Below are 23,805 nucleotides of genomic sequence, written 5' to 3'. Positions count from 1 at the left end.
TAACTGGCAGGAGGTAAATCATACTTCCAAGATCTTAGGAGATGATTTGAAAAGGCAACTTCCTGGATTTCTTCGACAAAGAGATCTAACTCAGTTTCAATTGATCAATGATGGACAGAAGTAGCTACACCCAAAGAAAGAACACTGGGAAATGAATGTAAACTGTTTGTATTTTTGTTTTTCTTCCCAGGTTATTTTTACCTTTTGAATCCAATTCTTCCTGTGCAACAAGAGAACTGTTCAGTTCTGCACACATATATTGTATCTAGGATATACTGTGACATATTTAACATATATAGGACTGCTTGCCATCTGGGGGAGGGGGTGGAGGGAGGGAGAAGAAAAGTTGGAACAGAAGTGAGTGCAAGGGATAACGTAAAAAAAAAAATTACCCAGGTTCTGTCAATAAAAAGTTATAATTATGAAAAAAAAAAGAAAAGGCAACTTCCTAGTTTACTACAGACCATTACAAAACAAAATTTACCTTGTGCGTACAGTTATATAAATGTGTATATAAATATATATGTACATATATACCTGTGTGTATATATACACAGATCTATAAAAATATATGTATATGTGTGTATGTGCATAAACACACATATATACACATACATGCAGATATATACATTTTCAGCTTTTTATTCCCACTGCCTTGCTCAAGGTCTTACACATAGAATGTACTTAATAAGTGGGTATGCAATTATTGTCAAATATTACATTTAATCCTCAGGACAACCCTGTGATTTAGGTAGCATAGTCATATCATGCTCATCTTATAGATTTTGGAATAAAACTGGATTTGAGTGCTGGCTTGACTATTTACTATGTGATCTCTCCATTTCTTCATATAAAGAAGGGATAATTACATATGATTCAGTGAAAATATATTTAGAGTCTGAGAACTTGAGATCAAATGTCATCTCTGTTACTTAGCTACCTATATGATCAGGGACTTGATTCTCCATCTATAAAATGGTCATTATACTAGATGGTCTCTAAGATCCACCTCTTTATCATACTGAAACTGCTTTTTAAAAAAAATTCAGAATTTGTATAATTACATGTAAAGACAATTTTCAACATTCATTTTTATTGTAGTAATTTTATTTTAATACACATTGCTTTATGAATCATTTTGAGAAAGAAAAATCAGAGCAAAAAGGAAAAAAAAATGGGAGTCAACATGCATTTATGTAAGATTTTGATTTCCAGATTTTTTTTCCTCTTTCACTCTGTTACCTTCTCCCTCCCCACAGCAAGCAATCTGATATAGATTATATGTATACAAGCATTTTAAACATATTTCAAGATTATACACATACTATTTTGAGGTTCAACTAAGATAAAGTAAATAAATCACTTTGTGATTCATATATTACTCTTTAAGTATGATTTAGTCAGAGGCTTATAGATTTAGAACTGGAAAGGATCAAAGAAATCATCTTATTCAATCTGACTCATTTTAAGATGTGGGAATTAAGGCCTTGGTGAATTACCCAACATCACATAGATTAAAAAAAAAAAAAAAAAAAACAGTCAGGCCTGGAATTCGTCAAGGTCCTGTGATTCCAAATTCAGTATAATTTTCACCTGACCACATTTCTATCTTATTATTACCACTAAATTTTAATGGCCCAACTGTCTAAGCTTTCTCCAGATGAGGATAACTTAAGGGAAAAACACATGGATCTATACAAATCTCTCTATAAAATATAACTATTAAAACAACATAATTATTCATCTTTTTTTAAAGGTACTGCTTATGAGAGATGAGAGATTTCAGTATTTAAAGAATTATCTACTCGCAATTTATGTAACTTACTGAACTTTAGTTCAGTAATTTCTTTTTGTAAGAAACACAGTTTATGGGGCAGCTAGGTGGTACAGTGGATAAAACACCAGCCCTGAAGTCAGGAAGACCTGAGTTCAAATTTGGTCTCACACACTTAATACTTCTTGGCTGTGTGATCCTGGGCATGTCATTTAATCCCAATTGCCTCAGAAAAAAAAAAGTAAGAAACACAATTTATTGGGATTTTTAATCTCTTGATACATATTTTATTATTCCAAATACATGCAAGGATAGTTTTCAACATTCATCTTTCCAAAACCTCATGTTTCAATTTCTTTCCCTCTCTCTACCCCTCTCCTCTACCCAAGATAGCAAGTTATCTGACAGTAGCTATTTCTAATATTTCATGCCAAATTAAGAAAAAATAGTATGCCTTCACTCACTCTGGATATTTTCTGAGTGGCTGAAGCCATAGCTCATATGAACAGGTCCATCTAATATTATTCATTCTAAATCATATTTTAGACATTAAAAACTCTAAGGATGCTTTCTACTGCTATCGACCTTAATATCCTGTTGTTAGTTCTAATTGCTCCTATAAAAAAAAAAAAATCTTATCTTTGACTTCACTCTCTTGATCCAGGAACATGAAATCTCTGCATCTTTTTTGCCAAAAGGGAATTGTTTTTCCTGCAGATTCTCTCAGTTCCTTCATTCTTTTACTCATTAATAGCACAAAAACTGTATATGAATAGAGGAATGATAATAGTGGTGTAGAGTTTGCTGAAAGAAATACAATTGTTTACATCTTTAGCCAGACTCCTCTAGGATATAATCCTGATCAAATAAAGTTTTATTACCAAACACAAACTTAAATTATCATTCCCCCTCCTTTGTGATCATGTCTAATTTATATTAAATCACTTAAAATCCTATATTCAATTCCCATAGCAATGTTCCAAACAATTTTTCATTTTTTCTTTATGCTTACTTTTTAAGCATCCCCTTCATTTTTTTTTCTGATTCAAAAATCACTTATTAATCATCTATCAAGTGCAAGTGACTAGATATAAAAAGACAAAAATTTTAAATAATCCCTACCCTCAGAGAGCTTACTTGCTTCCAAATGTAAATAATGTAATTTGTATAGTTTTTAAGGTTTTCAAAATCCTTTAGTTAAACACTTGGCTGAAGTAATTTGCTCATGAATAAACAAGTCAAGGTTAAAACCCAAAATGAGTTTCTTCAATTTTTCATCCAGTGTTCAGTATAATATATTATGCACTGCTATGCCATCATTGTTACCATCATTAGAACCAACATTCTTATATTAGTAGTAGTAATAATGACATAATAATACATGTATTACAATGATAAAATTATAATAGCAATCACAAGTGAACACGTCTCACTATGGAGGTATTGATTGAACTGTCACATGATAACACAATGTGTCTCACTTTAGCTATTATTGGAACATATATTTTCAGTGAATGTTTGAGCAGGGCAACTCCTGAGACAAAATTGTGAAGTGGACAAAGATCCTTGGTTTTCTCAGCTTGCCCTTTCTAAGACCCTATCCTCCAAAATGGCCTTCCCATCTTTAAGTATCCCAGCCCTTTGTGCTAAACTGTCTTGCTCTGTTCTCCTTTCCCATTTTTCACACCTGAAAAAAATCTATTCCTTCAAAGGAATCTGTTCTTAAATTGTAAAATATGAGTTGAAGTCAATATGATACCTCTATTAGGGGATTTTCATTTTAAATCTTAGTCCTCATTATAAAAGGAAAGGCATAGTCTTTGATTGTCCCAACCAAAAGGAAATGGAGCATGTAAATAAGGTAGCAAATTGAAGGGGTTTCCTGGATATTTAAATCACATTCCCTAAACAAGAATTATACTTCAACTATGGCTATGAAAAACAATATGTGATCCCCATAACCAGATTGTCCATTAACATCATGCAGAAAATGTTCTATAAGCTACTCAATCATGTCATAAATTATCATAAATGTACAGAATGGAAAATGTATATAAAATCTAATTAAATTCAAGTCAGCAAATATTTATTGAGGGACTATTATGCACAAGGCACTCTGAAAAATGTGGAGGATACAAAAATAAAATATTTATCCATGCCCTCAAGAAGTTTACATTCCACATTTTTTTGAGTTTTACAGAACATTTAAGTGAGAAACATGGGATTTAGAATCAATGAATATGGGTGTGAATCTGAAATTTGTCACTTACTACCTATTGGACAAATCACTTAGATTGTCTGGGTCTCAGTTTCTTCATCTATAAAATTAGGAAGTTGGACTAGATAAAGTTTTAGCTCCCTCTTATTCCTAAACTTTTGTGCCTCTGATCTCACTTGATATTCAGAAGAACTTGCAAGATTGATATATAGCACAGACATTATTATTCCCATTTTATAGATGCAGAAACCCAAAATCTTTCTGCTGTGTAATAGCAGGCCCTAAATTCAAGTACAGGTCTTCTGATTCCCAATCCGGGGTTTCTACCACATTTACATAACTGGTTATATTCCCCATGGATATTTCAATGATAATGGAATTATTATTTGTATAACAACTCATTGTCTTTGGAGTAGGTGCTTTGGAGAATAACAACAAAATAAATCCACCCCCCTTGGGGGGGGGGGGGAAATTACTCTGCTCTTTTACTGTATTTAAAATTATAAATAATCAACTAATAGTCTAACCTTTCCTCCAGATAAATCAAAGTCAAAAATTCATGAGCACAGAAAACAACTTGCAGCTATTTCCTTGAACAGTGAAAATGGATGAATGGAAACTGAATTATCTATACAACCAATATAATTAGTTAGCTATTACTGATTCATAGTCAGCCAAACTATATCTTATCTGAAGAAATAAATGAGCTTTTCAATCAAACTTAACTGGATCCCTAACCTTGTTTTGCATATAAGAGATAATGGAAATGTTCCATAATAAAAGAACTACTTGCTTCTTTAGAAACTCACATAGCATTTGAGACCCACATTAGCTCCATTTCCATTTGAAGGCATCTTGAAAGCTTGAAAGCTAGGATTCAGAAAACCTGGATTCCAGTACTGTCTGCCTCTTACTTCTACTTGATCCTGTGGATTTTACTTAAGCACTTGAGATCTTGTTCGCCTCATGTATAAAGTAGCAAAAATAATACTTTTTATCTCCATGAAGGTAAAAAATTGGACCAGATAACCACTTGAGGTAAGGAATTGGACCAGGCAGTCACTTCCAACTCTGAGAGAAGTGACTTGCTCATGATCTCAGCCAGATCACAGCTCTACGTGATCTTAAGTAAGTCACTTCATTTCTGTGAAATGGAAATAAATAAAGCCACTAAATCATCATTCAAGACTGCCTATTGAGTTAGTTTTAAAATCTAATGTTTTTTGGAGGGATTTATTTTGTTTTGTTAAATATTTCCCAATTATACTTTCATAATTTTAATTTATTTCCTGATTACATTTTAATGCCAATCCCCTTTGAGAGAGTTATAATCTATATGAGGCTCATGGCTGGCATGTTTGACCCTTCTGATGTAGTGAGTATTGTACCAAAGTTAAAGTTGTGAAAACCTTGGTTCAAATCCTTTTTCTGTTTCAAAAGGGTTTCTCTCAATATCAATAGGAGGTGCCACAAAAAGAAAATCAATAGGAAAGAGTCTCCACACCAGTAAAACATCTCTGATGTTCACTGTGACCTCATCTAAAAAATTAAAATGACTAATAGCCTTCAAACCTGTCTGTATTGAGTCTGATATGCCTTCTAAGGCTAACATGATCACCTTCTATAATAATTTTTTTTAATGTTTTATATTGTCTTAGAAATGAGATCCTTAATACCTTCAAGGATCTTTATAAAATATTTTTACATGGAAGGACCTACAATACAGTTTGGATGTTTCTAAACTACCCGCTAAGTTTCAGGTTCATGAAGGTTTGGGCAAGGAACTATCTTAAACCTCATTGTATTCCAAGTGCCCAACACAATATCCCATACAAGGCAGTAGACCAGGAAATGTGGATTAATGATTTTTTTTTTTTTGGTGATTAGTGAGAGATATTGAAATTAGATTTATTTAATTAGGTTTTAACCAAACAGCAATAATATAAATTACAAGGTTTATCATAAAACAAATAACCAAGATACAATGCCTTCAAGTACTTAATAAATATTTGCATAATATAAAAAGATATCTGAGAGTGATAGGCTGAGAAGAGAACTGAGCTGAGCTTTCCTGCTGTGTTCTAGGACTGTGGACTTTTACATGGGATAATTGGGGCCTTTGGAAAGCCTTGATTCTGGGCCCTCTTCCAAGCATCCCTCTTCACATTGGCTCTTCCACTACACAGTCACGCAGCACACAATTACCTCTTTCTCTTTGCTCCTGTCGTTGTCATGATTCATTAGGTACAAAGGCAGGAGACTGGCCCAGAACAAGTCGGAAATAGAGTGTTTCACCCCTAAAGAAAGTATGGGGAATGGTGGGCGAGCAACCATGAGCAGGTAAGCAAACAGTAAGTGACTGAGGCAGTGTGGAATGTCTGTGAGCAAGAGGAGCCAGTAGGCTGGGCCTGAGCCCAGATCCTCAGTCTGTACTAACTGTGCTTCCCATCCAGTATGTCCAGCATCTTCGGCCACCATCGATTCTTTATGTCTGTTTGGTTCACAAAGCCTCTTGGGGCCATATTCATTTTAATTCATAAAAACTTCTTGTGCAAGGTGCTGTTCTTTTCCAGATTAGTGTGCTTTGCATGCTTAAGTGTGACCCCCAGGGGTATGACCAAAGAGATGCCCTTTGTTGGAGATTGGAAATAGGAAGAGATTTCTGGGATTTCATATCCCACCCGAGTTGGCCCCTGTGTACACTAATACAATAGCCAATGATTAATAGCCTCCAAGCCAGTCTGCTTGAATCTGATTCTCCATGACCATTGCTCTCCCAAGCCAATAAGTAGGTAGGGATGAAGATGTGTTCCCAGGACTAAAATGAGATGAGCTAGCCTTCCTCTGGCTCCAAAAGGAGATTTGCAGCTCCTTTCCTTTCTGTGTGTTTTGTCTAAATTGTACCTGTCACTGAGCTGCGCATGTGTCTTAGTAATGGTTCATCCACTACCTGAAGTCTTCCCAGGAATCTGTGGACTTTCTTGAACATGGATGTGTTGCATGAGTTTAAAAATTGCTAATTTGCATGAATGTATGTTTTCAAAAGGGAGTTATTGGGGGAAAGACTTCTACAAGATTATCTAAGTCAGTATTCTGGGAATTTGTGAGTAGAAGCAGGAATTGACTACTCATACAGTCAACAGTCTTGGATTCTGAACTATTTCTCAATTTGCTTTGATGTTGAAATATAGAAATGGAGAAGTACATTCCTGATTATGGCATGAACTTAGCACATATTAGAGTAGACCCATTGGTTGACTTTTCTATGTTTATAAACATATATAATAATGCATGTATATACATGCATATATACATACATACACACAGTTACATTTTTTTTTTCTTTTCTGTTAAGTCATGAGGAAATCCGTCTTTAGAAAAGTCTTCCAAAAAGTAATAACATGGAGCTTTTCATGCTGGTTTTTGAGTTTGTTTTTCTTTGGTAGGTTCCTTCAAGTTTGAGAACCATTTTCTCATATTCTATACTGTATGTAATTCTCCATAATCTCCTGGATGCTTGAGATCACTTTTACTCAAGAGTAGCTCCTATAGAGGAGTCATTCCTATAGTCTTCCTTCATGCTAAAGCAAATAGTCTTAACCATTTTGTCATAGACTCCTTATGATCAAGTCCATGGATCCCATCTCAAGATAATGTTTTTAAATGCATAAAGTAAAATATATAGGAACACAAAGAAAAAATTAGATTGAAATAGTTTTCAAAATATTTTACAAGTTCATCATTAAAACAAATTAGAAATACTAGTGCTAGATGTCAATGGCAATAGATGCTATTTCCTAGTAACCCTCTAAATACAGAAAATCCATAAATGTACATGAAATGGACAGAAGAGATGAACACTTTCCCTATGTGTCAAAACTTTGTGATAATAAAGCTTGAAGTAGTTCTTACCCATTACATCCAAGGACTTCATACTGCTTTCTGTTTATACTACTGTTGGTTCCAAGTCACAAAATATAGAAAAGTTTAAGAAACACAACATTAGGCAAAATGTGCAATAGAAAACTTGAGAATCCAATTAAAAGAAACAAAAACTGCCATGAAAGGAAGGATTAAGAAGTCAATTGTATTAGAAATTCTGGCTTTTCTCAATAAATAAAAGTGAAAGCTGAACTTTAAGTTGATAACAAGAAGTCAAAGTAGAACAAAAACCAAAACAAACAGTTCAATAGGACAATCAAAAACTTACTACAAGTGCTTAAGAAGAAAAAAAAAACAGAAGGGAGGGAGAATATCCAAAGAAAGAGAATGAGGAAACTATCTGGACATCTCTTTGGCCACAGGAACATAAAACAAAACACAAGCTGGTTCAAGTGTGGAACAGATAGTTGTGCAATTAATATAATGAACTACAAAATAATCAAGAGAGGTGACTGAAATTAATTTTTCTCAACACTGGAAAGTGGCAAAACTAGTAAGAGCCATACATTTCACTCATTTCTTTTAACATAACCCATGAATCCAAAATAATTTAACCAGTTTCTTCTCCAGTACAAGCTCAATGCCAATTTTCTTAATAGAGGATATCACTAATTTGCTAATAAAATATAAGAACACCAATAACTTCATCAAATATCATCAAATCACAAAAATCAGCAAATATCAGCAAATTATTTATCTCATACCACATTCACAGTTTATATCAATAAAAATCCTATGAAGACAAGCATATATATATGATACATACAGAAAGACAGACAGAGAATGAGAATTTGCCATGGAGTAAAAATAAAGTGTTAAAGTCCTTCAATTGTATAAATAAATCATAAGGTCAAAACTGGGATAGGGTCTTTAAGATAATCAATAAAGGCAGAACAAATTTAATTCTCTTATTCAATAATCACCAAATTGATAATATTGTACTCTTTATATAACTGAGGCATTTTGGCATATTCAGATTATACTAAATTTAGTTCTTGTCACCCACTAGATGCTAGATAAATGTTTGTTCCCTTCCTTCACCTAATAGCATGTATCTCACAGAGTTGTGAGGATCAAATGAGCTAATATTTATAAAGTACTTAACATAGCATCTTTCACTTGGTAGGTACTTAATAAATTATTGCCTTTCCCTTCTATAAATATTGGTACATAATAAATATTTGTTAAATGAATTATATCCAGCTATAGTATTCTCATTAATCATATAACATTATTCTTTGCTTTTAGTGTAGTCATAAGTGCATCTGAATCTCAGAATGCTAGAATTAATGGGTGATAGTTCATCCCCTGAAATGACTAAAGGCAATGCATTTTCCCTGTTCACACAGAAACTTTTTTACTGTTTTATGATCTTTATGAATAGCTTATGCAAAGTTTACCAGGTGCTGATTTCCCAACATCTTCATGAGGCTGAAAGGACAAATATTGTCACCATTTTACTGAAAATGAGAAGGGAGAGAGTCAATGAATAACAGAGGCAAGATACAGACATAGGGCAAGTCTTTTGAATCCAAAGAGCACTAAAATACTGCATCATTCAAAGGTGCAGAAAATATTTTGGGATTCCAGAGCTGGAGTAAGCTTCATGATAAAGAGTTTGCTGGGACATGTTAAAAGCAGCTTGGAGTGCAGCCTGGAGAAGAATATTTGTAAAGTAATATGTTGGGTGCTTAGAGTAAAAATAAAAAACGATACATAGCCCCTATTCTTAAAGAGCTTATTTTTCTCCTGAAAGACAACTGTGCAAAGGGATGGTAGAGGGAATCTTGTTCATCATCAATTCACACAATACTGAACCTAAATTCTATAATATGAATACAAATGTGATATGCAATAGAATGATATGAATTGTTTAATAAGTAATTAGGGCTAATAGATTGATAATAGTGAATGAATTATTTCTATGTATTGCTATCCAAATGGCCTCAAGGTTAGATCATTTCTAGTGTTCTAATGTAACAACTCTTCACATTGTCAAATGGGTGCCTAGAGGTGGATTCCCAGAGGTGGCTAAGTCTTTATCTCATATAAGTCTAAGAAGTAATCCTGAAAAATTGGGGTGCAATATCATTTTGTATTATCATTCCAGAACCATTACCCCTCCCCCCCAAAAAAAAACCTGGTATATTTAGTCAGTCCATATCAATTATCCAATGAGAGTTAATAAACTTTTTAGTGGTACCATTTACTAACATGGTATAATAAGAATATTTAGTGTGCAATATTCTCCCAATAATCTGGTGGACAGTCTTCAACAAGAATATAGAGAGTACATGAAAATATGAATTCAAGCTTAAAAAGTCTATGTGGAAAAAAGGTTCTAGTTGAATAAAAATCCTTTTTTTTCTGCTTTTAAACTTCATTAAGTCTTCCTAAAGTGGGTGTGCTATCTACTGTGCTACAAGTATCAAGGCCCTTGTAAAACATGAAGTTTTATTTTTGCCTGCTTCAAATAGGACAAAATCTCTGAACCTCTTTCTCTTCTTCCTATCTAGTTGGTTCTCTTTCTGGTCCTAGATGAAGGAACTGTTACCAGTCTTGTCTCACTGACATGTCAATGAAGAGGGAGAAGAATGTAATATTCTTCTGCATTCAATCTTTCCAACCACATTCCCTGTCCTCTTATACGGACCTAAAAATATTGCATTCTCAAAGTACTCCCAGGAAATGGGAAATGTTTCTATTAGAATCTGAATTTCTGATATAAAATATACACAAAGTTATAGTTTATTTTTTCAACTGTCCCCAAAACATTTCATCATGTGACTTTATCCTTCCCAACTTGATTAAGTAGGCTTTTATACCTAATTAATGTCTCTGATTGATTGAATCCCTAAAGGTTGCTATGATCTGTTCATGTCTAATTTAGAGATTTGACTGATTGTATAACTCAGTCAAAGTAGCATTCTTTCCTGTTAAAGATATCAAAGAAGAGAATATCTTGTTAGTTACATTAATTGTGGCTGAGGATACAAAATATTTGATATTTGTTTTATGAAAAACTGTCATTAGAAATTATCTGAATGAAAAACTAAACCCAACCTTTTGTAATATCCAGAAGTATGTGTATTTTATATAAGAAAATAAAATAATACATAGCCCTTACTCTTAAAGAATTTATTTTACTCCTGGAAGACAGATTATGGAAAGGGATGATGAAGGAATGTGTTCACCATCCATTCATATAATATTAAGTCTGGATTCTATAATATGAATAAGAAGGTGACAAATTATGCAGTAAAATTATATAAAGTGTTTAATAAGTAATTAAGGCTAATAGATTAATAATAATAAATGAATTATTTAAATGTATTGCTGTCTAAATTATCTAAAAGTGAGATCAGTGTTCTAATGCAGTACCTCCTCATTGTCACATGGGTGCCTAGAGGTGGGTTCCCAAAGGGTGTCTGACTTTCTATCTCTTATAAGTCTAAGAAATAACCTGGAAGGATTGGAGTCAGTTAAAAAGCTTTTAATACCTACCAGTCCTGTGTCCTTAAACAAGTAATTTCCCCCCCATGGCCCTTTTTCCTCATCTGAATAATGAAAGGATTGCACCAAATTGTCTGTTATCTAAATCCTTTCCAAACTTTGATATCCTGTGATATCAAATAGCATTGTCTGATGTATTATGGAGAACATAGACCAAATATTGTTGTCTCTACATGGAGGTATCAATGCTTTTGGAGAGAAAAGACTCATGTATAAGAGGAGAAAAAGTATTAGTGATTGTTGTGGTAGTAACCACTTTCATTTCTATAATACTCTTAAGAGTTGCAAGTTACTTTCTTTACAATGACATTTGTGACTCAAATACTACATTTATTATCCCTGCTTTATAGATTAAGATTCAAAAATCTCAAATGACTTATCTGAAATCACTCTTTGTGGTTTTATAACAAGGTGCACAAAATCACAACACAATAAATAGGAAGGAGAGGAATAAAATCTAGTTATTTTGATTATAAATCTAATGTTCTTTCTTCTTTACTATTTCCATGTAAATGAAGGAATTAGAATTGTATCCAACTTTTATATTGTCTTGCATTATTCATTAACTTTTTATGCATTTTTGCGTACACAGCTGGCCTCCTCAAGTAGATTGAACTCCTTGGGTACAATGTTTGTTCAGCCTTCATTCTGGAGGGCATTTGTTTGTTCCAAGCAATAGAACTATAGATGTTCAGTAATGGGAAATAGCAATAATGACCAGTTGTTGGGATAAAGCTTCACAAAAGCTATAACATCAAGACAAGATTCTGTGAAACCACATTCCCTAAAAGAAGAGCCATTATCATAATATATCTCAATTATTTTCATACAATACAATTCTACCCAACTCTGCAGTTGTAGTACAGGAAAGTACATGACTAATTAGGGCCACAAGCCATTAAAGGAAGGCCCAAGAAAAGGTAGTAGCAGAAGGAATTTAACATATAGGACATTTTTCTTTTACAAAATTCAGATAAATTCTTTGATGTCCTTAACCCAGCCCAGTCATGATTATGATTGAATTTTCTGTACTTTTAATTCTCCCATAATAGAAATCATTTCACTGTTCAGTTACCTATATGAGTTTAGCAAAGTAGTAGAGAATGTTTTTCCAATACTATGATAGGGTTGGAACTGGTTGCAGCATTCTTATTGTTCTTTTCTCTTGCCCAAAGGACTCAGGAAACCTTGATTTGGCAGTGAAATTAATGACAAATGAACTCAGTTCTTCCTACTAGAATACAAGCCTTTGAGGGCAGAGACTGTTTTTTTCCCTCAACTAAAGAAAGCATTCTTCATCTTCCTAAATAATTATAGTTTAGTGCTCCAGTGTCCCAATTTATAGGTGATTTCATTCTTGGAGCTTAGTAAATTATTCATAATAAGCCAAAGCTGCTATCAGATCCAGGAAGGTAATTCCCACTTTCCTTTATCAAGAACAATGCCAGTTGCGAATATTTGAATCTCAGCCCAGGAAGTTTACAAACAATTCTGTGATTATTTAATTTGAAAATGTCATATAATACAAGCAACAAAGTGAATTGTATTTTGTACCATTTTCAGATTAATTTTTTAGAAATACCACTGAGAAGGAAAGCAATGACAAATCCCAAGTTGACCTAAAAGAATCTTTCAATGAGAGCATTGCTTAGCATAGATGGAAGAAGACTTATTACGGTATAATAGCTGTTTCTGAGTTATGAATATTTGTCATGTAGAAATGAGATTGGAATTATCCAGCTGGGTTCTAGAGGGCAAAACTAAGCAAAATGAGTAAAAATCACATAAAGGTAAATTGAGGCTTTATATGAGAAGATGTTCCAGGCTGGAATAAGTTGTCTTGGTAGATAACAAGTATTCTCTCTCTGTAGGACTTTAAGAAGAAGATTGACAGTGGGCTCCTCTTCAGTCTTTTGGACTAGATGGTTTCTAAGAGTGACCTTTTTGCTATTATACTCTATTTCTATTTCATTCATTCACAATCAATAAACATTTATTAAACATCTATATAGTAAACATCTAGGTACTATGCTAAATGCAATAAAAGACAAATACAAAAGAGTCCCTGCCCTCAAGATATTTACATTCTAGTGAGGGAAAACTGAGTGTACCAATTGTTAATTTTCATGAAATCACTGCCAAATTAAAGAAAATGGCCTTCTAAGTCCTTTGAGAAAGAGAAAGAACAAGAAGAATGCTGCAATGCACCCCCACTGCTTCAGAACATTGAAAAAATTTTACCTTGCTATGCTCAGAGAGAAAATTGAACAATGACAAAAATAATTTCTACTCAAGTAAGCAATGCTGCCTGATGGAGAACTGGAGAACTTTTTACCTCTCCTGCTTTTTCTAATTTCTGTTTTCCCATTGGGCCTTAGATACAAATCTAAATACCTCATGCCACAGTCTAGAATTCTGGAAAATTGCAAGAAAACATTTTTCTAACTTTTTGATAGCTATCCAGAATCTTTCATTGGAAATCCCTTCTATAGTAAATCCTTTTTAATACTAGTGATATTCTCTGAATAATTCAAAAATTCTTTAAACATATTGAAATATTGTATTAATTACTGGTGATACAACAAAAAACAAAAAAATAGTTCCCATCCTCAAGGAACTGTGGATTCCTTGTGTTGACTAGCATCATTATGCTTTATTTCTCTTCATTAAACACAGCATCCCATATTTCTAATCCCTATATATTTTGAATAAATTCTAGTTCTAAGATCTATAAAATTCCCTCTCTCTTCATTAGTTCAAGGAAGAAAAGAAAAAGAAAGGAACTAATCATTCATTAAGCACATGCTATTAAGTGCCAGACACAGCTCTGTTTTCTTTACAAATATTATCTTATTTGATTCTCACAACTTATTGTCTATCATGAATCCATTCTATGAGTCTTCTCTTATAGCCAGAATGTTTTCTTTGTGTCCTTCTATATCCCCCAGACTCTATCTTTATTCTTACTTCCCTTATCCTGTTTTTTAAATACAAAGTTTCTTCCCTTCCTTGTACATCTCTCCAAATCTTATACAAATCTTTCTTTGACCATTTGGAAATGCTCTCCCTTTTCTTTCTCTTGTAAGCTAGAGTAAGAGCTCCTGAACTCTTATTGAATCTTATCAGTGGTTTGATGAATTTATGGACTCCCTCTTTTAAATTGATAAAGTGAAATACAAAGAATTGCAAAGGAATACAGACATATCAAATGCAATGATCAAATTTTAAAACAAAATTTTCATGGATCACAGATTAAGAATCCTTGTGCTATGCCATTTTTCTAGTTTATAACATTGGATTTATTATTTATTGCATAAATAATAGCTTCATAGAGTTTGAAGAAAATAGATTTTGCATATGATGGTGTTGTAGTTGTCACTGAGTCCAACTCTCTAATTTTACAGATGAGGAAATTTCAGTCCAGTGAGGATTAGATTCAAGTATGTCTTTGATTGATCAATCATGCATATTGTAAATGGAAGAGCAGGGATTCTATTCTAAGTTTTCTGATTTCCCTCCCCCACCATCACACTGCCTCCCCAGCTAGTGGATAGTGAAATCACATCTGATTGATCATATTATATCAACTGCTATCTGTGATGGTCACCCTTCAACTTCTTTTTCTATTATAATCTCAAGATTTTTATTTTTTTTTACAAGTACCTGCAATAAATGAATGAATGGATAGATAGAGTGATGGATAGATAGATAAAAAGACATTTTTAAGCACTTACTATGAACAAAACTTAAAGGAAAAAAGAAAAGAACCAAACTTGAAATCAGAAAGACATGAATTCTATCCTGCCTTTGAAATACACCAACTGTGTGAGCAGGGACTTAAACCATCAACATCATCAGGCAACTCTCTAAGATCCTAAATTACAATTGCTAATCTTCATTGGTAGAAGGGGTTCCTAAGTAAGAAACTTCCATAGTGTTGAAAATGCAGATCTAAACAATAGATAGATAATAAGAATAATAAGTAAAAACTTAACAATTGACTTGAGATATGATTCAAACGGACTCCAGCAAACCTCTGGAAACTTCTTACAGAGATAAAGTCACAGACTTGGTCAAATGTATGTATGTATGTATATTTCTAAATATAATATATTGATATGTTTCTGTATTGCCTTCCCTGGTAGAATGCAAGCTCTTTGATGGCAGGGATAATGCATGTCTTTTATCTTTTTTTTCTCCAGTGTTTATTTAGCATGGTACCTAGCACATAGTAGGCATTATAGAAATCTGAATTAAGGCATCTTCTAACATTGAGAGTGTCTGATTTTCATAAGTTACATAAAGAATAACTTTTAACAAGGTCAAGAAACAAAACTTTCTCTTTAATTTTAAGTTTTTGAAGATAGATTAAAGGTATAAAAAACATGTTTCCATCCTTTATATTCAATATATTCAATTTGATAAGCTCATAAGATACTTAAAAGCATACCTTGTGGTTAAGAGTATACTTAAAATTCCCAGCTATCCCAAAACACTTCTGGACCATATGATGAAGTGATTCTTGTTATCTGCCCATATTCATTGTGAACACTTGCACTGCTTGGAATGCATGTCAGTAATAGCATTACTAATCTCTCAGACAACTGGGAAATATTTATCCAGAATCTGCATATTAAGGCCATTTCTTACAAGCAGTACATATTGCCACCCAAATATCCAATCATACAAGGATCAAATGAAAATAAAAAAGAATTAGGTTTTGGCAGAAGCAATTATCATTTTAAAAGGTATTTTGAAGGTCCTAAATTGAAAAAAATAATAATTTTAGCTGCCTGCAAAGGGAGATGGAGACCTTCTTAATGTATATGGCTCCAAAAGTAGGATAAATGAGCTTAAAAGTTGGCAGATCCCCCCCTATAATACTTTGATCAAAATCTGGATGACCTGTTCTAAATTTTTTCTTCAGATTTGTGTTAGGCTTTGTGGCTTGTGAAGTCTCAACTAATTCTGAGATTCTGTGATTTTTTTGGTGCAGCTTAGTTACTCCTGTCACTTGTCAAAATACAGAGAAACTCTGTTGAAGTCTTTAGTATTCCTCAATATATTGAAACATAAAAATACCTTAAACAACTTTAAATCCTCATTATATGGAGTCCAGGTTAACCAAGGCAAAAAGCAGTAGTGATTAGTTACATATTCCTAGAGAGATTATTGAGAGGTATATTGATACCTTTTACTGGTATATTTCACGGACTTCCTAAAGGAAAATCTTTTCTGTATATAAATTTAGATCTTCTTGTTTCATGTAGATTTTTTGCTATAAATTCCCCCAATTCATACACATCTAGAAGCTCTTAATTTCTGTCAATATGGAAAAACAAAAAAAGGGAATTTACGTAACTGGAGAGCTATATTTGAAAGCCTTTTTGAACCAGTAAGCAACTAGCATTTCCCTAAAGTAAGGGAGGGAAGGATTAAAAAATGGAGAGTACTATTATGGCTGACCTTCATTATCTGAATTTTAAAATTGCAATGTTACAATAGCAGACATTTGAATAATATTACCTTAACAGAGCTTCCTCTGTTCAGATTTAATTAGTCAGTCATTCTGAAATGGAGAAAAGTGAGCAAGGTTCTGCAAATAGGCTAACCACTTCTTGGGGAATAGGAAAAGATGACAGGAAGCTTTTTTCTCTTTCTGCTAGGTTAAATTCTATTGCCCATGCATCTGAGTTGAGGCAAACTATGCTGTCACTCTGTGCTCACTTCATCTCTCTTCCTAATTCTCCTTTGATTTTCCTATCCCCATCTTTCTTCTTGTTTCTTTGTTTCCCTAAAGCCCCAAATGGTCAAGGGATGGTAAAATGTAATCAGAGGTAGGAGTATTGTCTCAGGGTCATTAACAGAAAAAAAAGCACTGCAGCTCAATTACTAGATAGATAAATGGGTAGATAGGTAGGTAGGTAGATAGATAGACAGACAGATAGGTAGTAGAAAAAGATAAAAATAGAGTTTTAGATATAGATAAAAGTATCTTGAATAACGTTACTCTCTTGGAGCTACAAAGAAAAGGGAAAAGAGAGGAGAAAAGTTCAAAATGACCACTAGAATTAATGAAAATCCTGAAATTCTTCTGGAAAACGAGGCATCTGCTGTTTGTTCATGCTAGTTACTATTCCTATTCTGTCCATGTTATTATGAGCCCAAACACACCCCACATCTGAGAGCCTCTCTTTTCAAAAAAGGAAACTGTTGCATTCTCTTTTCAAAATTCTGTGGATCATAGACCCATAGATACTTGCTATCAGCCAGAAGAAATATATAGGTAGATGTAGTAGAAATAATTCTGGGAAAATGAAAGCAGGGTGGTCAAGAAGCATGTTGTTAACAGGAAAAAGAGGCAGCATTCTGTCAAAGTAAATCAACTAATATTTCAGTCAACCCAAAGTTAGCAAAATTAAATTAATGAATAAGGGATTACTCATAGCAGTAGAAGACAGATTAGACTTCACAAAGTTATCACACAAAGCAATATCTATCAGCTCTAAACAAGCACGATCCAAATTTGAATAAGACACCAAGCAAAGACCATTAGCCAGGCAGTCTGAGACTAACTGAACAATTGCAAACACAACATTGTCAGAACTGTTTCTTCAAAGTGTGTCATGTTTTCTAAGTTGTTTTTTTCTTCTTTTACATTCTATATATTGAATTATTTGCTATCTATGGGAAGGGATGGGGAAGAATGAGGGGGAAATTTTTGGAACACAAGGTTTTGCAAAGGTAAATGTTGAAAATAACTTTGCATGTATTTGGTAAAATAAGCCATTAAAAAGGAAAAGAAAAATTCTCTACCTAGCCCAGAATTATCTGTCATTACCTTCATAGTATCGTTCTGTGAACTCAGAAACAGTCACCAATTACTGCTATCTTCAATTACTTTGAGTTGAGGGATAGTAGAGAAAGTTACAGACTACATCATCCAGTCATTCATTCATTGTACAATAATTTATTAAAAGTACTTTCCACATGTCTTATGCTAGTCTAGTTGCTGGGATACAAACAAAAAAAATTAGCTTCTGTCCTTAAGTAAATTATATTCTCTGAAAAAAATAAAATAACATGCATACCACCAAGTACAAAATAAAATAGAAACTACATGTACATATGTGTGCATGTATGTGTGCATATACACACAAATATATAAAATATATACCAGAAATCATATACATACATACATACATGTATATATTATATATTTATTTGTAGAACAGATATACATTATGTGTGTATATATGTGTGTGTATACTATTCAAAAGTAATTACTTAATGCAGTGCCTGGCACATACTAAGTATTTAATAAATATTGATTGATTGATTGAATTTCATGGGGAATGGTATTTATAATTGGGCAGATTTAAAAAAAGACTTCATGAAGGAGATGTCTTCAGAGTTGTCTTGAAGTTAGTAAGAGATTCTAAGGAGGAAATACAAATAGGGAATATATTTTAGGCATGGAGGTAGTTTATGTAAAAGCTCAATGATAAAAAAAAAAAAAAAAGAAAGAAAGAAAAAAGTACTGGGTAAACAGAACAGAGAATGCAAGGGAAGAGAAATGTTCTATAAACCTGAAAAAATAGATGGCAATCAGATTGTGAAGGGCTTTAAATACCAAACAACAGAGTTTCAATCTAATCCTAGAGAAAATAAGGAACACTGAACTTCTGGAGCAAGGGAATTATGGGGTTAAATCTATGCTTTAGAACTATCCATTTGGCAAATGTGTATTGCATAGGTTTGAGAGGGATGAGTCTTGTGACAAGGAGATGAATATGGGGAAAGAACATGTGGTTAGACACCAGAAGACCTAGATTCTAATCCAAAAACTCACATTTGTTAGCTATATGGTTTTGGGGAAATCACTTTATCTCTCTGCACCAAATTTGGAGCTGACTAGCAAAGACTGTATCATCAGAGAAATCAACCAAATCAGACCCCTGGGGAAAAGAGAGAGAGAGAGAGAGAGAGAGAGAGAGAGTGGAGAAGTTACAGTTATTTTATCTAGGCTCCGACTTCTTCAGCTTTCTTCCTCACAGCTGTGGGCTTCATTCAGGCAAATAAAGGCAAGAAAAACATTCCTGGGGAAGTAAGAATGAAGAGAAAATCTAAATACTGAAAGTCTTTATTGCATAAGGAGCATTTATGAGAACATTCAGTAGAAGCAGAAAATTGCACTGGGTATCATGAAGGAAAATAACAAAACCAAAACAAACAAACACAAAACCTAAAAGACATGACCCTTTTTGATCATGCTGTGGAGCCTGAATTTACCAAGAATAAAATATCCAATAAGTCATGTTTATGAAGCATTCTGTGAAGCAATGAATATTTAAATATGTTTGTTATTTTCCAGAATATATGCATATGTGGGCATCTGCTACTCCATGTTGCCTTTCATATATGCATACATACATATACAATGTTATGTGTATGTGTGTGATTTCTTTGGACTAGGAAGTCCTAGAAAGTTTTAAATAACCTTAGAATTCTGATGAATTGGATTCAATTCCAAGCTTTTACACATATTATATTTATGATCCTAGGCAAGTCACAACTTCTTAGTGCTTCAAGAAAGTCTTGAGGTCCATAAGTTGCAGAACAAGTATTCATTTGCATTGCTAGAAGGGGTTTCTTTACCTAGAAATTCTCTACACCATCTGAATCATAGGTCTAGTAAAAAATTTAAATAAAAGCATAAATAGATGGTATAAGTATGTGCATGCAATACATGGATAAATATAAATACATTCTTGATGTGGCTACATCTTACAGCATAAAGTAAGCAACAAATATAGGTTTGCATAGTATTGCCAGAATAGAGAAGCACGCTGTGAATGTAACTATTGGTTTTCCAATATTTCCAAATATTTCTAAACAGAATCATTCATCTATTCACTGGCCATTTCCATCCTCTCCATACACTCTATTCATTAATATAATACTGATCTATTTGCATAAATCATATTACATACATATAAATATACATATTGTACATATATTAGCATATAAAAATACTGTGTGCCCCAGTACATATATATATATATATATCCCTAGCAGAAACATATTGATAATTCTCCAATATCCTCTTCCACAAAGGTAATTTAGACGGTATTACAAAATCGTTTAGTTATGTTTCTGCTATTATTAATATGCATTTTACCGTGTCATTGGTAAGTAAGATTCGGTTGGCATCTTTCCGTGCAAATTAAATAAAATAATTTGTCCTCCATTCTACACTTGTGCTGCTCCTTTTCATGGGATGTAGAATACTATGTTTTCTATATGAACATGAAATATACCTCCCATTTATCTTCCCTTAAACATTCACCATGGAGGCAAGGGGTGGAGTAGGATGAATAAAAGAATATTGATGTCATCAATTTTCTTTAACCACCCAGACAAGGCAAATCTCACCAATTTTGGAAGACAACACATGGTAATAGAAAGACTACAGGACTGGTAATGAGATTATGTATTTTACTGATTCAGGCAGGTCACTTCTCCTAAGCTTCAGTTTTCTCATCTTAAAAAAAAAAAAAAAAAAGAGGTTGGGCTAGATAGTTGCTAAAGTCTCTTCTGCCGCTAATAGTCTGATTTGTTTGTTTTCATTCATAGCTCTAACGGTAAGTCGGTCACCTGGGCTCAGAATGAGAAGAGCAGCCGTGGGCAGCACCTCTGGCAGAGATTGTCCGTCCACATCAACAAAAAAGAAAGCCCCAACCAGACAGCAGTGATCAAGCCCTTCTCCAAAAGCACAGACAGCAGATTTGGTGGGAGCGCCTTCCCCGAGTCCAGCACCAAAATGCTGTACGATGTTTCAGAAGTAGAAGAGCACTACCCCGCTCAGTACCGACCCCAGACTCCCTCTCCGGTCAGCACAGTGAGCCAGCCCGCAGGGTCCGCGAGCCGCACGGACGATGACATCCCGTCCTTGCACTCGGAACACGCGCAGCGGAGCAGCTCCTCGCAAGGTTCCCTGATGGAGCAGATCAGCAGCGTGGTGACCCGCTTCACCGCCAACATCAGCGAGCTGAACTCCATGATGTTGTCAACGACTTCCCCGGGCACTATGGTGGCCGCCCCTCTTTGCTCTTCCTACCTGATCCCCAAAGAGATGCAGCTTCCTACTACCATGACCACTTTTGCCGAAATACAACCTCTCCCTTCCATTGAGGTGAATGGTGGGGCGTCCAGTAAAACCCCACCAGGAGGAAGTGCTGGAAAAGAGAATGCACCTGAGATGTCAGCTGTAATCAAGCAAGATCTGGAGGAGTTGGTGGCTTTGACGCCCCCTTCCCCTTTTAGAGACTCAGTGGATTCTGGCAGCACTTCTCCTACCTCCCCAGTGTCCGAATCGGCCCTCTGTATTCCATCATCTCCAAAATATGACACACTTATCATAAGAGATTACACTCAGAGCTCTTCTTCTTTGTGAATGTAATTTGAGACCACACTGGATCCTGGCAGTGATGATCAGGCAGAGACAGAAGCAAGCCTTCAAGATCTCTAGTGTTTGCACAGAGGCAGTGATGGGCATTGGTCACCTGATTAAAAACTGAGGTGGAAGGCAGACATTACATCAGTAATGGAAACATCAGATCTTTGTGCTATTAAAAAAAAAAAAAATCTAGTGGCAGATTTTCTTCCAGTGGCCTTAGAAAACATGGGCTTTTAAGAAACACTGCTTCTACTTTAAAAGGCTGATAAGGAATCTGTTATAACACTTACCAAGTGCTTTGTTTTAGGGTAGCAATGAACTCTGTGTACAGTATGTGAGAAAAAAAAAAAAGAATAGATTGTAAGCTACTGTAAAAAAAAAAAAAAAAAAAAGTTTTGTCTGTTTACTTTGATTTTTATCCCAGAAGTGATCTTTTATCAAGAACAGAAGAACAAATATGAATGTACATTTTCTAAAAGACTCAAAATCTGGGACCAAAATGTCAAGCGATCTCTCTCTCTCTCTCTCTCTCTCTCTCTCTCTCTCTCTCTCTCTCTCTCTCATTCTCTCTCTCCCCCCCCCCTCCTTTTCTCTTTCTTTTCTGTGAAGATCTTGAAAAGCAGTAACTTCAGTTGAGTAAATTAAAAAATCCTCCGAAGTGTGTGTCCCAAGCATGATATACAACTGGAGAATAATACTCTACAGTGAATACTAACTATACGACTTAGGGCTCTACCAGACTTCTCTTTAACTTACCAATTTGGTTCTGAAATCCTCTTCCAGAAATCTCCATTGGAGGTTGACCCTAGTTACATTGGATTCACCTCCATTAGCCAACAAAACCAATGGAAGATTTCCTGACTATTCAGACTATTCACCATGTTGCCAATCAATACTGGAGTAGCAAAAAACAAACAAAAACATTTTCTGGAATACGTTTTGTAATTCCCTTGTTAGGGCACATCATGCACCTAGGGACTCTCTTCCTAGCAGCATTCCTGAGCTCTAGTCTCCTGCCTCCCCGATGGAATGTCACACATTTTTATGAATGCTGTTTCATTAGCATTGCCAGCTAAAATAGGCATTCAGGCTTCCTCATTCCCTGCTTGCAAGAACCTGAAACACACTCGAGGAGTTTCTCAGCTCAAACTTTTGAAATCAGACTACTGGGTATGGTGGCCCATAAATCCAATGAAGACGTTGCAACAATTGTAGGAATTGTCGCTGAAGAAGTTATCAAGATCATAAATATACTGGAAATAAACAACTACATTAAGGCCGGCTTAGTGGAGAGTGTATAACTCCAATAAGCAATGATTTTAACTTTTCTTGGCTGCTCATACATAGCAGCTATGAACTGTGACAAAAAGTAGATTTTCAAAGCAATACAGAGTAAATGTTAAAAACAGAAATCGTAGTGAGTATGAATCAATATGGTCTTTCTTGGTTTCTTAATCTCTTATGGAAGATGGAAGGAAATTACTCATGTTTTTCTTTTTGAAATAATCATTAGAATGGGTTAGTTGCACTTCTTACTGTCACTGCACTTTTAAATACATGCAGGGATAATAATGAAAGTTTGACTACAAACAAATTAATTTTTATGGGCATCAACCTTACTCAAGCCCTGAATATAACATCCTTCCTCGTTCCTTTTTCTGTACAGCTATCCTCAGGTGCCAAACATTGTACTTTATATCAAGATAGTATTATCTGAAAGGTGTGTGACTGCAATTTAAAGGTGAGCTGTCCCAGCCTTATATTGAAAATAGATGGATTAGTGTATAGATGGATAGATGGATAGCCAAAGAGGAAGAACACATATAATAAAAACAACATGTAGTGGAAAAAAAATTTCCCTTTGAGATTATCATTTCATATTTGAATTTTTGCTCCAAT

General features: G+C 34.3%; 1 protein-coding gene across 4 annotated transcripts in view; it reads left to right on the top strand.

Annotated features, from left to right (window-relative positions):
* The window catches only part of GRM5 (glutamate metabotropic receptor 5), a 725,366-nt gene extending 702,920 nt beyond the window's left edge, over positions 1-22,446 (top strand). For 2 of the 4 annotated variants that reach the window (XM_051987297.1, XM_051987298.1), the window contains exons 9-10: positions 6,237-6,332; positions 21,084-22,446. In XM_051987297.1, the coding sequence (XP_051843257.1) occupies positions 6,237-6,332; positions 21,084-21,903 (916 nt within the window). In that variant the 3' untranslated portion in view covers positions 21,904-22,446. The remainder of the gene's footprint in view (positions 1-6,236; positions 6,333-21,083) is intronic. The other 2 variants (XM_051987299.1, XM_051987300.1) reach the window with 2 other exon arrangements.
* Positions 22,447-23,805: the final 1,359 nt, after the last annotated feature.

This window comes from Antechinus flavipes, chromosome 3 (assembly GCF_016432865.1).
Source record: "Antechinus flavipes isolate AdamAnt ecotype Samford, QLD, Australia chromosome 3, AdamAnt_v2, whole genome shotgun sequence".
Lineage (NCBI taxonomy): Eukaryota > Metazoa > Chordata > Mammalia > Dasyuromorphia > Dasyuridae > Antechinus > Antechinus flavipes.
The sequence above is the reverse complement of the archived record's forward strand: the minus strand, read 5'-3'. Positions and strand labels throughout refer to the sequence as shown.